The sequence below is a fragment of the Anguilla anguilla genome, chromosome 2, assembly GCF_013347855.1.
Source record: "Anguilla anguilla isolate fAngAng1 chromosome 2, fAngAng1.pri, whole genome shotgun sequence".
NCBI lineage: Eukaryota > Metazoa > Chordata > Actinopteri > Anguilliformes > Anguillidae > Anguilla > Anguilla anguilla.
Genome location: NC_049202.1, coordinates 53571526 through 53584722, shown reverse-complemented (window position 1 = coordinate 53584722; position 13197 = coordinate 53571526). Strand labels below are relative to the sequence as shown.

Sequence of the window (13197 nt, the reverse complement as noted above, 5' to 3'; positions counted from 1 at the left end):
CTGGTTTGATGAATTACGCTTCTCTATCTGGCAGTCTGACGGATGAATCTGGGTTTGGCGAATGCCAGGAGAACACTACCTGGTCGAATGCATAGTGTCAACTCTAAAGTTTGGTGAAGGCGGAATAATGGTCCAGAGCTTTTTCAAGCTTTGGGCGAGGATGCTTAGTTCCAGTGAAGGGAAAGCTTAATGCTACAGCATACAATGACATTCTAGAGAATTGTGTACTTCCAGCTTTGTGGCTACAGTTTGAGGAAGGTATTTTCCTGTTTCAGTATGACAATGCCCCCGTGTGCCAAGCAAGGTCCATAAAGAAATGGTTTGACAAGTTTGGTATGGAAGAACTTGACTGGCCTGCACAGAGACCTGAACTCAACCCCATCAAACACCTTTAGGATGAACTTGAACGCCCACTAGGAGCCAGGCCTTATCGGCAGATATCAGTGGCCGACCACACTAATGCTCTTGCGGCTGAATGGAAGCAAATCCCCGCAGCCATGTTCCAAAATCAGGTGGAAATCCTTCCCAGGAACGTGGAGACTGTTCTAGCAGCAAAGCGGGTTCAACAAGCACATATGGGTGTGATGTTCAGGTGTCCACATACTTTTGGCCATGTAGTGTATCTAAAGTTCTTGTACTGCCATAAAAAAGCAGACTATCCTAAAATCAAAACAGTGGCGCCATTGCAGTAAGACCAGCTTAACTGATGGTATGAGCTGAGTGACAGACAGGTTAAAACAGGCTGGGAATGCAGGTTAATGCAGTTAACCAGAAAAATAGGCCATGGCAGACTCAAAGTGCAGGGGTGTTTAATTCCAGGTAGCTTAACATTCAGGAGGGGAACAAATTATAAAGCTGTGTGCTCTTCTCATCTGAAATAAAGGCATGCCATTTTAAATAGAGCAAATTCAGCAGCAATTCTAAAGCTTCCAAAAATATTTATGCATATATTTATTTTATTTGTGTTATACTGCAACAATATTAATTATTTTATGCATTTAATTCTAAATAACCTCTGAATGCAAATATGAATTCTGCACTTGAGTTGACCTGACCGAGTGATATTTTGGAAAGCAGCAGACAAGACATACCCTATTATGTTTATTTTTTCTTTGGCTGATTTACAGTGATTATTCCAATACTGCTGAACAGATGCTGACCAAAACAAAATAATGCAATGGGTAGGAAATATCTAAGGCATTAAATTGCTAAATGATATATAAAATGGTGAACTGCCATTGCTTTCTATTTATACATGAGTTGCAGGAGGGAAAAACATGTATTTGTCTGATATACAACACCTCTATAGACTCAGCCTCAACATTACTTTGGGGGCTGTAACAGTAATTTCTGCAGAAACACAGGAGAAGGACCTTGCTCATATTGTCACACACAATGGACAAGAGAAGCAAAAAGGCCCCTCCTATGGGACAGATACTTTTTTAACATTTCAATAGCGCAAGTTATTTCTGCAGAAAATTGGGTGATCAGAGCAAATACCTTGCTCCACACAATGTCACACACAATGGGACAGGAGCTGAGCAATCCATTGGACAGGTACACAATTTGTTAATGATGTCTCAACAGCTTTGGTGCCAGCACCAGAATTCCTACATCAAACCTTACTATATCTCTCAGTGCACAATTCACTTCCACAACAGAAGAATTATTGGGATATTTGTTAAATTAGTATTTTTTTTTTTATTTTTTTTTTTTTACACTCAGCAAAAAATGTGTGCATATTTTGTAAATATTCCTGATTTATCAGGCTTCCCCAAGTTTTCACTACTTCATTAAGTCCCAAAGTGATAATAATGTGAGTTTAGTCATGTTTTTTGTTGGAAAAAAAAAAACCTTGTTTGCATCATCATCCTCGTGCATTGAGCATATTCCAGTTTGTTCCAAAGGATAACCAAACTCAAAGAGAACAATATCTATAAAGAGATGTTCTTGAAGGAGAGAAAAGTAAATGTGTTTCATCTTTCATAAAACAGAGTCACTTCAGTGCCAGCCAAAATCCTGCCCAGCCATTTGATAGAACTTCTGGTTATGGGGGTGGTAAAAGTCCCGGAGCCTCCGAATAACCTCTGGGTCAATTTTAGGGTGTGTCCTGCCTTTTGTCTTTCCCAGGCAATGTGGTTTGCTGCTTCCTTCTGGCTTCTTCAGGCAGGGGAAGCCTTTGGTCTTATTGAAGTAGAAGTGCTTGTCTGTTATGATCCTCTGCAGGCCAAGGAAGTCCTGCACTCGGCCCAGCTCTCCAGCTGGATCGCTGATCAACCTCTCCCCATGGACAAAGTGGATCTGGGACAGTGGGAAGTAGGTCAGCCACCTTTCCAGGTGCTGAGCATACATCCCTATCCAGATGGGGCTCCAGAGAGAGTTTATCTGCCCTGTAGTCCTGTTCTTAAAGGTAAGGTTCTCAAAGCTGGGGATGTTGGGAGTCTTGGATATAATCTGAGTGTAGTCTGAGATGGCCCTGGTAATTGGATCTCGGACCACCACAATCAGCTTGATCTCCTTGGACATGGCGTGAATGCGAGCTGGTGTCTCAGCTGTGACGAAGTACCTAGGCGTCTTTTCCATAACTATCTGTCCATCCAAGGCCTTTGGCATTATGCTCCTGAGAGGACAAAATACACAGTAGTCAGGAACATATCTTAGTGCTGATATCATTATATATCAACAAAATACAATCATCACATTACTTAAGGTCTTATCTTGCTGATATAAATATCTTGTGTCCCTCCAGTTTTAAGTACGTTTTTTTCCATCCTGTTTGTTCACATCCATTATTTTTTTACAATGCCAAAACAATCTGTTTGTGGTGTAAATAACACCATGTATGGAAAAAAAGCAATATTTTACACTTTGATAATAACCTTAACATTTTTTTAAAAGGAAGAAGATTTGTCCTGGAGATATATTTTCCTAAGATAATCACAGAATTCATTGTCTCCACGATTGTAATGTTGGAAGACATGGAATGTCTATGCAGCTACATAGTTTTCTGTTGGTCATCCCCTCATCTTGAACAAACCCAGAGAAGTTAAAGTTCAGGGCAGGGCTAAATCCAAAACATTTAAGATGATAACAGTTTACAGGAAGCTTAGGTAGCATTTTTACCTTTATCTCATCTAGGAAAAACATTGCATATTGTCTAACCTGTAAATACTGTACCTGATGTGGCTAATGAGCTATTAAAAGTTGATGCAAGAATCCAGACACTAACATTACTAGTCAATGATTACTGCTAAATGCATTATATTACAAAAACCTTAACAATTGTATTATTTTTTGCATCCAAAATATAATGCTACTTTGTCTGATGAACTTTAATTTTTCAAAGAGATGTGCTTCTGTAGGTTCAAAATCTGATTTCAAATTTTTTTTAAATCACTTTGTTGAACTACTCATGGTCTTGTAATGACTGTAGCATGGTGGCAGAGTAGCATGAACACTTAGCAACCAGTCCCTTTGTTTAAACAGCATGCTCTCAATGCATCTAGAGAACTATGTTACTTATTGGCAGCAGGCCTAAATGTGCATCGGGAATAAAAGCTTCTGTACAGATGCGGAGGGGGCATCAATCATCATAGGTTACTGACACGTGAGGCAAAATAAATGGACCGAGCAAGTGCCTAACCTCCTCTTCCATCCAGACCAGCAGATGGGACTCATTTACGTTATGTGGCTTGTGGGTCCGTAGACACTTATGCAGCGCTAACTGGGGCCCAAGATCCACCTGTGCTCCCCAATGTGAGGACTCAGTCACAGCTGACCTCTCCTTGTCTCACTGAGGAGCCAAGATTTTCTGGTTTAAAAAGGATTGTTCACGCTAGCACACCCAGATCCCCCCTCTGAACCATGCTCAATGCTTTTTGACTTTGGGTCCTCTGAACTCTGTCTTACTAGAAAACTTACAAGTCCACCTGGTTGAATTAAGTTCAGATAAAATATTCTGTAATCATTTTCTTTTTATACAGTGCAGTCCATAAGCATTTGGACAGTGGCATAATTGTTGTTGTATTGGCTCTGTACTTTTTGGATTTGAAATGAAACAATGAATATGAGGCTAAAGTGCAGACTGTTTTAATTTGCAGGTATTTACATCCATATCAAGTGAACCATGTTGGAATTGCATTCTTGTTGCTGTTGTCTCTCAAAATGAGGACCAAATAAGTGCCAATGCCAGGAAAGCAGTCCATTAATGGGATGGAAAAATTAGAATAAATTGGTCAAGACATAGCCAAGACATCCAGTGTTTCAAAATCAACTGTTTGGTTCACTGTTACGAAGCAAGGACTTCACTCGACTGAGGTAGATGACAAAAAAAACTTTCAATTGTGAAGAAAAACCCCTTGTCTACTGTCAACCAGATCAAGAAAACTCCCCAAGATGTAGGCATAAATGTGTCAAAGACTAAAATAAAGATAAGACTATGCAGGCATACAGTAATCTCAGAGGGTTCACCACAAGATGCACACTACTCTTAAGCCACAAGAACAGAAAGGTCAAGTTTGCATTAAAAAGAACTGTAGAGTTCTGGAACAAACTTATGGACGGATCAGTTGAATATTAATCTGTACCAAAGTGCTGGAAATAGAAAAGTGTGAAGAAATAAAGGAGCTGCTCATGATCCAATGCTGGCTCCCTTATTTTTTCAAAAACCTGGTGGAGGCAGTGTAATGGCTTGGGCATGTTTGGCTGCCACTAGAACTGGCTCACTTGTCTATTGATGATGTGACTGCTGATGGCAGCAGCAGGATGAATTCTGAAGCATACAGACACATCTTATCTGCTCAGATCCGACCTAATGCCTCAAAACTCATTGGACAGCACTTCAACAGGACAATGACCCCAAACCCACTGCTAAAGCAACCAAAGAGTTTTTCAGGGCCAAAAACTGGAATGTTCTTGACTGGCCAAATCAATCCCCTATCTGAATCCAACTGAATATGGCTGCACTAGAACTGGAAGATCCTCACCAGGGAGGACACCCAGCATCTGATGATGTCTATGGGTCACAAACTTCAGGCAGTCATTGAATGGAAAGGATTTGCAAGTATGCCAACTTTATTTAAAGTTATGTTAATTTGTCCAATTACTTTTGGTGCCCTAAAATGGGAGGACTATGTATAAAAGGCCTGTACTTCCCACATGAATCGCTGGATGTAAATGCCCTTAAAAAGTCAGAACTTTAACATATTCATTTTCATAGTTTTATTTCACATTCCTTGTTCTGGAGTACAAAGACAAAACAACAAAATTGGCGGCACTGTGCAAATACTAACTGACTGCACTTTATTATTTTGAATGAATGCGAATGGAACGTAAAGGCGATTATTTTTACTTTGGCATCTCTGCCAGCACAATGATTTACCATACTTTCTATAAAATAACACGATTAGTCCAAGGCGGATACCTACTTCATCTCCCACTTGAACTTTCTTTGTGAGATTGCTTCCTTGTTTTCAACTTAATCTACTGTACAGCTTATTATTTTTATTTCTTTCTTTCTTGTATCTTGCTATACACTGGTCCTGCTACAAGACCTTTACAACATTGAGAAAACTAAAATTTGCAGGCCATATGGGCCATGTGATATCTTTAGTTTGGCAGTCAAATATGCTTGTAATAAAAAACTTTAAAATCATGGTTTAGCACATAAAAGACAATGCACATTCGTGGGAAGTATTTGAATGGATGGGGTCTTGGGTTGAGGGCAACCAATAACCCCTTCTGCTTTGCATCTGTGAGAGGTTAGTGATGACAGAATTCTAAATAGTATTTAAGTACAGGATCTGACTGCTGTCCTCAGACAGTCAAACAAAATGGGCCGATTAGGCTGTGAAAATGGAACGCTTTAAATGTCCTCTGGTACCGGAAGAGCTCACCTTACATTGCGGCAGAAAGCCTGCAACTTGATCTCCAATCAATACCCCTCTAATCAAGATAAAACCCACAGCACCAAAAAGAGGATATGGAAAATCCCAGAGCACTGAAATATTAAGGCTAGCACTTACCCTAAAGACTTCCCTGTTTACCTATGACCATTAGAAGGCTAACAAATCTATTAGTGATGCCCATTAATATTTCACACCTTTCTATTTCGTTGATCTATCTGTATTTTCAAATGGTGCCACTCCCTTTCCCTCTGCCAGCCATGTTGGTTTAAAAAATCATCTCTCTCTGCCACTGCTGGGTGACTCTGATGATTCCCTGACCTGGGACCAGGTGCAGATGCGGATGCAGATCCACAGAGCCTGCAAAGGACATAAGCCCTAGAACATCCACCCGCTCCAGATGATGAGAAAAGAGAGGAAATAAATAATAATCTCAAAACCAAAATTCCATTAGTGAGACCCACTCAGATCAGCCTTGGAGCTAAATTCATTGCTGAACAATATAGTGCTTTTGTGCATGTGAGTGCTTGGCTAACCATTAGCAGATAAAAGAGAACTACATGGAGGAGATTGAAATAAAAGGCACCTAAAAGCCTATTTTATATTTATTTTCAAAAGCATAAATGGGTACCCAGGGGTTCCTAATTATATAAGCATTATACTGCACTACTCACTAGTGATTTATTTCAGTTTTGGGTTAAAAAAAAACAAAGCATGGTATACTATGCATTATTCTCTTGAAAAATATAGTAAGAGAAGAATGGCATGCAATACAAAAACAGTGAATAATGAATAAAAAGATAAATAAAGAAATAATAAAGGAAATGTTGCATATCACTTAAAAATATGATCCTTTTAGCTTTTGCTGCCAGACAAAGAAGGCTTTATGAAATGGTTGGTAATACTGACACACTATTATGTTTTCTGCTTTTTTACATAGAAACATCTTTGGAGTAGAGTATTTAACCTGGCTTTGACTGAATCGTATATTACATTCAGTGTGAATGACAGGACACTGCACAATCAAATGGAGGGGGTAATCTTCACAGTTTCATCCACACCATTCAGAAAAATCAAAGTGCTCAAAAGAGCTTGGTAAAGTGTGAGTATATGGGAACATGATGAAGTCAAACATAATCATACTTAGATAAAATGTACATTTTGTCCAATTATGCAGTATACATTTTAAGAATAATTTCTATGAATAATGGTCTCATATCTTATAAGAACATTCCTTTCAAATTATTGTCATCAAAATATGACAGCTGGTGTGAGTCCATAAATGGCTGTCTGATGCACACACAGTGCCTTCTGCATCTCCACAGGGGTGCATATTTCCATTATTTATTTACATATTTTACAAATAGCTGAAAAGGTCTTATCCTGAATATAACTTTATTAAAATTCTAATGACATTGTAATTTAGCTCTTTCAATTATAACAATCACCATGGCCTTGTGGCTAATTTTCATTAATTGGTGGGATCTGCTGCATATGAAATTATGAATGGTAGCTGAGATATTAATTATTTAAATCATGCAAGAATGCATGGAAAAAAGCCAGCTTAGGTAGTAAAATGCCCAGTTACAATAACAGATGCAAACCAACTTCATATAAGTCATGCTCGTTATTTCAAGAGTCAGAATTTCTATTAAATGCATATGGTCTTCAGTAAAAGCCTAATTTGTTTTTGGTGGATGAAATCAAGGGTAAAGCACTCATTTTCAAAAACTAAAAATAGTTCATCCTTTTCAGAAAAAAAATCCCTAGGTCCATAAAGAGAAGTACTGCACAATACAGTCAGTATATATTATGATGTGCACAAGTCATCATTAGTCTATACTGAAAGTGTGAATCTAAAAGTGTAGTTCAGAGGATTCCCATGTATTTTCGTGTAAATCATTCTTAGAACTCCACCACAAACCAGAAGCAAGAAATTAAATGCCCTTTGATTAAATGACAATAACTACATTAAAGCATGAAAATATGCATTTAAGTTAATAAAGACACCTGGTGTCGATTAACATATTGTTACTTGTTCATAAAAATCCAATATTATTGCACTTTCCGGTGCAATCTATTTTTACAGCATATATTCTGTGGACAAAAGGGGCAAACACAAGGAAGATTAAAAATGGTATGTACTGATGATACAATTCGAACAGCAGTGACTTAACATTCCCATTAAACCGCTCCCATTGTTCTTATTCATCTCCATCCCTGTCCTGTCACACTGGCTTTTAGGAGAAGGCAGATAAGTTGCCCCCTAATTGAGCCCAAGTTGTGGCTGGCTCTCTGCTCTCTCGCTCTCTGAGGTATACTGAATGGGCTAAATGGGCCTGCGTGGTGCTCTGGGTATTGATTACGATGGGCTATGGTAATGCAGGCCTCAGCTGGCCCACAGAGTGGCAGGTGGACTCTGTAGACGTAGCACTCAGGAGCCCCATCAGCAGCTTGCTGTGCACAAACAGATGTGAGCTAATTACTTCATCTTCTGTGTCAGGCAGCAACTTTTGCAGGGGACAAAAAGGGGGCTCTGCGTCCATTAATCTCCAGTGTCATGAACACAGAGAGCGGATACCTCCATACACACAAACACACACACACACAGGCACACAAAAAGCACACATGGATGAGGCCTATGCTATTTTGGATTAGTTAAAATTTAGTGGTCTGGCAACCCATTTATACAATAAGATTCTAACAAAAACCTGTCTTCGTTGTTTTTGAGTGACTACGCAAATATTAATGGAAAATGAATAAATAGTCATTTCAAGGCCAAGAAGAATAACTGCATGATAGCTACACCATGTTTTTCGTGCTTAAATGACCATAGCATTTTCTGCCACCTTAAGCATTGATGACAAAGACAAATGGCATAATAATAAAAATATGACAATATTATTGTTCCCATTTAGCGCTATTATTCTTTACAGCTGGGTATTGATGTTGATACCCATTGATTGGATGCAGTGATATGTAAGCAACAAAAGTAAAATAGTACAGTAAATGAGGTGTGTGTGTGTGTGTGGGGGGGGGGGGGGGGGGGGGGGGCAGGTTAGGCCCAGTCAGCCATTTCAGTGCACAATGGCCATTAAAAAGCCAGTCAATTGTAGCCATGCCCTGTCCACTTCCTGCTCACATCCATCACAGCAGACCCTTACAATGCAGACTCACTTAATTCCCGGTGGTACCTTAATGAGGACTGAATTAAAAACAGACTGTCTGGACCTTATGGTGATTTTATAAAGTACAGGGCATCCCTGGCAATGGGACACACCTGTCCCACATTTCAACATCCCTCCCCCACCCCCAAAAGCACAACCCAATTTCCAAGCTTTCACAAAATTATTGCTTACTTTTTTACTGTTAGTTTTTAGTCACCTATTTTTAGTCATCAGAGTCAATTCTTCAATCTGAAATGGAGTACGATTTATTTTGTGTACATCTAAAAATTGCTATTTGTCATCATGAAAATTTGAATAATGTACTATAAACAAATGTACTCCGATGGACAATATGTTAGTGTTTTGCAAGCCATAGTATGAATGCAATACACCACAAATACAATTTGTAGTAATTACGCATCTTTCACAACCATTTTGACTACCGTAAATGGAATATAGACAATATAGGGAGGAAGGAAAAAGTTGGACTGATTATTCAAGCCTGTAGATACATTTGGTTTATCTGTCTATGCACTGTGTACTTCACATGGACAGATTTAAAAGTTAAATGCATCGATTTCTAAGTGAAACAGACAGTACTTAAAGCCGAAACACGACCCCCGTCAGTGTGAGGATTATGCAGCAGCAGGATAAAACCCCTTGCTAATTGTAACTGAATCTGCACTGACCAAAGCTAACTGCTTAATGCTCATATCAACTCAAGGTCAAATTGGAGGGGCAATCGATCAGAGAAACACTATAAGCATAAAACGTGATTCCATCTATTATCCTGGCTTGTCAGAGATATTATCTGAACTAGCCATTCATTAGGGACTTTGCTTATTTTTTATTTATTAATTAATTTTATTTATTTATTTATTTATTTATTTATTTATTTATTTATTTATTTATTTATTGAAGGCACCAATAAGAAACTGACTTCTTACAGTATATAGCAGAAGAATAGTACTTGTTATCAAATCTTGCTTCAGCCATTCATTACAGAGTGTTGTAGTACATAGACCCTGTAGCCAGAAGTAGGGTTAGCAGCTGGATTTGTGTCAGCACAGCTCTAAAGACTCTTTGTCATGAAGTAGCCAGAGCACATCATTATCTTCTACAGAACAACTGACCTAGGCTAAAGGTCAGTTGACAGATCTCACAATAATGTCAAGTTGCCCGTGTGCTGTGTTATCCATCTGGCCCTGTGGTAATGACAATCCACTACCACCCTGTTCTCAGTACAGCACTGGAGGGAAAACAGACTGTGGCACACATGGGGCCTCTTCTAGCATGTGTCTGTCCTGAATAATATTAAAGGTACTGGTGAAGTATCAAACCTACTATCATTACACAATATGGCTGCAGAAATGCAACTTTAGTAATAATGTTCAATTATACATGTAACAGCTGAGAAATTAGCGAAATATACAAATGTTCAATTTAATCATACATCTTACAGTAAGACTAAGATGTATATTTAAACTTCATCTGAACAATTAACATTGCTTTCCAGTCTTTAAGAAAATATTTAGTTTAGCTTGCATATATTTTCTAATTTGACATGTATTTTCTCTTATCATGTTCCTCTTGTACGACAACTGTTTCATTAAGGTATGAGTGCAAAGAAATAATACATTTTCTGTCTGTCAAATTCAATATTATTGATCTGTGTCCAGTCTCAATACCTATTTGTGGGCAAAGTTAATAATATGGTTTGAACTTCATTGAAATGGCCTTTATTTGAGCAGCTGAAAGAAGTGGTCCTTCATTTTGTCCAGCTGAACATCAATGTCTCGTGGAGCAACTCATCAGGTTTGTTCATATTTTAACTATAAAACAGGTCATCATGGCTAAAAGTGGAAAGCCAAAATGATCAGTGAAGTGAAAACATGACAGGGAACAGAAGTGACATATACATGAAATATCAGTGATGAATCTGCTGATCCCTGATGATATACATGACCTCTGCAGTAAACCAAATGCCAAAAGAACATATTACTGTATCAATTAAAGTGGCTTCTTCTATGAATCAAGCGCATGAGAAAGTCCATGTTAATGTACACTCTACAAAAAGGAGGAGAGAGAGAGAGAGAGAGAGAGAGAGAGAGGTAACATCTGGCAAAAGCTTCATTGCTGATTAAATAGAGAACTTAAGCTAGCCAAGCCTTTTACAAATGACGATTATACATATTGCATTCCAACTCGCAGTATTTACAATAATTTTAAGACAAACATATTTAATTACACATGTTGGAATAGCTGTATGTGTTAAAAACTTAGAACAAGGTTTCTTATTTCTACGTGTAAAAATTCAGATATGTCAGTCGTAGTTGGTTTTTCTGGTCCTTTGAGAAAACATATAAACTAGGTCATTGCTGCGAACTGAAAATTCTATCTCACTGGGGGGGTGGAAAAACATTTTTACACACAAAGTCGAAAACTGCCCAGCGTATGGGCAATTCAATTTACTAATAAAAAATATGTAAGTACATCTGGAACCTTTGTCAACCATCACAATTTACTAGCAACATGTGCACACAATAACCGTTACTTCTTTCAATGTGTGCAATGATTCAAAAAATCAACAGTACTTTAATAACTGTCCAACCGAAATTCACGAAAAATATATTTGCCAATTTACCTGTACCAGTTTAGCCCGCGTGAATAATGTCTGTCGAAGAAATGAGGCTCTGACCCCAAAGCTCTGATATCAGGGTGCAGTCTCAGAAATTCTAGCAGAGCTCGTGTTCCACCTTTTTTAACTCCTATGATAAGAGCTTGAGGCAATCTCCGAACCGCTGTCCAATCTTTCCCTAAACCATTCGCTTCCCACCCTGGCGCACTTGATTCTTCAGCACTAGGGGACCCCGCTACCAAGTTTGGGACGGTTATGAAGTTCGTGTCAAGTGATCCATTCTTTTCGTGATGCCATCCCGCTAAGGACAGGTGACTGTAATGCCTCATGTCAGCTTCTTCCACCACCTCAGACTCACAGCAGCCAGCAAGAAAGTAAAATAGAGAAACGCAAACGATTCCAATGGAGAACATGACCAGTAGTTTCTGTAGAAGTCTCCGAAAGTCCAGGTGCGGGTGATGAAAACTTGCCATCCCTTAAGTGCAAGCAAAAGGTAGCCATTCTAATAAGAGCACAACTCCCTGAACTTTAAGACCGTGAGACATGGTGAGTACGTGAAGTATTTTGCAATGACAGAAACAAAGCCATACTGCGCAGAGTAGGTCCCACAAAGTCGCTGCGAAGCTTAATTCACATTGACCAATGAAACCACTCTCTCTATGACGGTGTTTCATATTTCGAGATGCTATCCTTTCGCGTGGACCTCTTTTCTCGTGCTGCGAGAAGAGATGGTGCGTTTAATATCCAGGCGATGGTTATATTTCTGAGACAGCCTCTGGCCTCTTCAGTTGTCTCCGGGGAATTCCTGTGCTGAAACCGCTCATTCATTCATGAAAGTGTGCTCATCCGCCAGTTCTGCCTGCAGTTCACTCTGACTGGAGGGATACTGCCTAAAGCGGATTAAATCCCAGTTTGCTCTAACTGAGGGACATTTCCGACTTCTTTTTTTAATCAAATGTGGGACGGGAGGGGCAAAAAAGAAAGCGCAATATCTTATTTTTTTAAGTCAACTTTAGCTTTGAATTAGTATCTATCAATTTAGCATTCATTTACTGTAATTCGATTTACATTGTACTATTTGATACGTTGTTCACCAAAGCCTCTCTAATGCAATTATTTTTTTTAACATTTGTATTAAACTTTGGTCTGTCCGCTCTGTATGATTATATTTCATAGCAACCATGTGTTAATACTAAAGTATGCATGCTGTAATAGTCCTCTGTTTTGGACAATACAACACAACACAAAACTGTATTTACAAGCTACGGTGCCTGGATCCTAGATTACCACAGTATTACAACATGCATACTGTCGGTGAAATAGGTGAATACTAGTAACATGCAGCAGCAAGGTTCTGTTGAACATGTGCTCTAGATTAGTAGCTAAAAAAACCCTGCCACATCGCACAGCTAATTTCTCATTACAGTTGTAAAGTTTTATTAATGAGATTTTTGGTTGAAATAAAAAAAAAACTATCACAAACAAAGAA

The 13197-nt window shown here is 38.7% G+C and overlaps 1 protein-coding gene across 1 annotated transcript; it reads right to left on the bottom strand.

Annotated features, from left to right (window-relative positions):
* Positions 1–1002: 1002 nt before the first annotated feature.
* Positions 1003–12560, bottom strand: hs3st3l (heparan sulfate (glucosamine) 3-O-sulfotransferase 3-like). Its single transcript, XM_035401458.1, has 2 exons — positions 11715–12560; positions 1003–2620 (listed from the first exon to the last, which is right to left on the bottom strand). The coding sequence occupies exons 1-2, from the start codon at positions 12179–12181 to the stop codon at positions 2002–2004; spliced, it is 1086 nt and encodes a 361-aa protein (XP_035257349.1). The 5' UTR covers positions 12182–12560; the 3' UTR covers positions 1003–2001.
* Positions 12561–13197: the final 637 nt, after the last annotated feature.

Excerpts from the sequence above, each read along its gene's own strand:
- hs3st3l (XM_035401458.1), bottom strand. The coding sequence starts at position 12,181 with ATGGCAAGTTTTCATCACCCGCACCTGGACTTTCGGAGACTTCTACAG. Across the intron at positions 2,621-11,714 it reads CGCGGGCTAAACTGGTACAG|GAGCATAATGCCAAAGGCCT; the intron begins GTAAATTGGCAA and ends TTGTCCTCTCAG.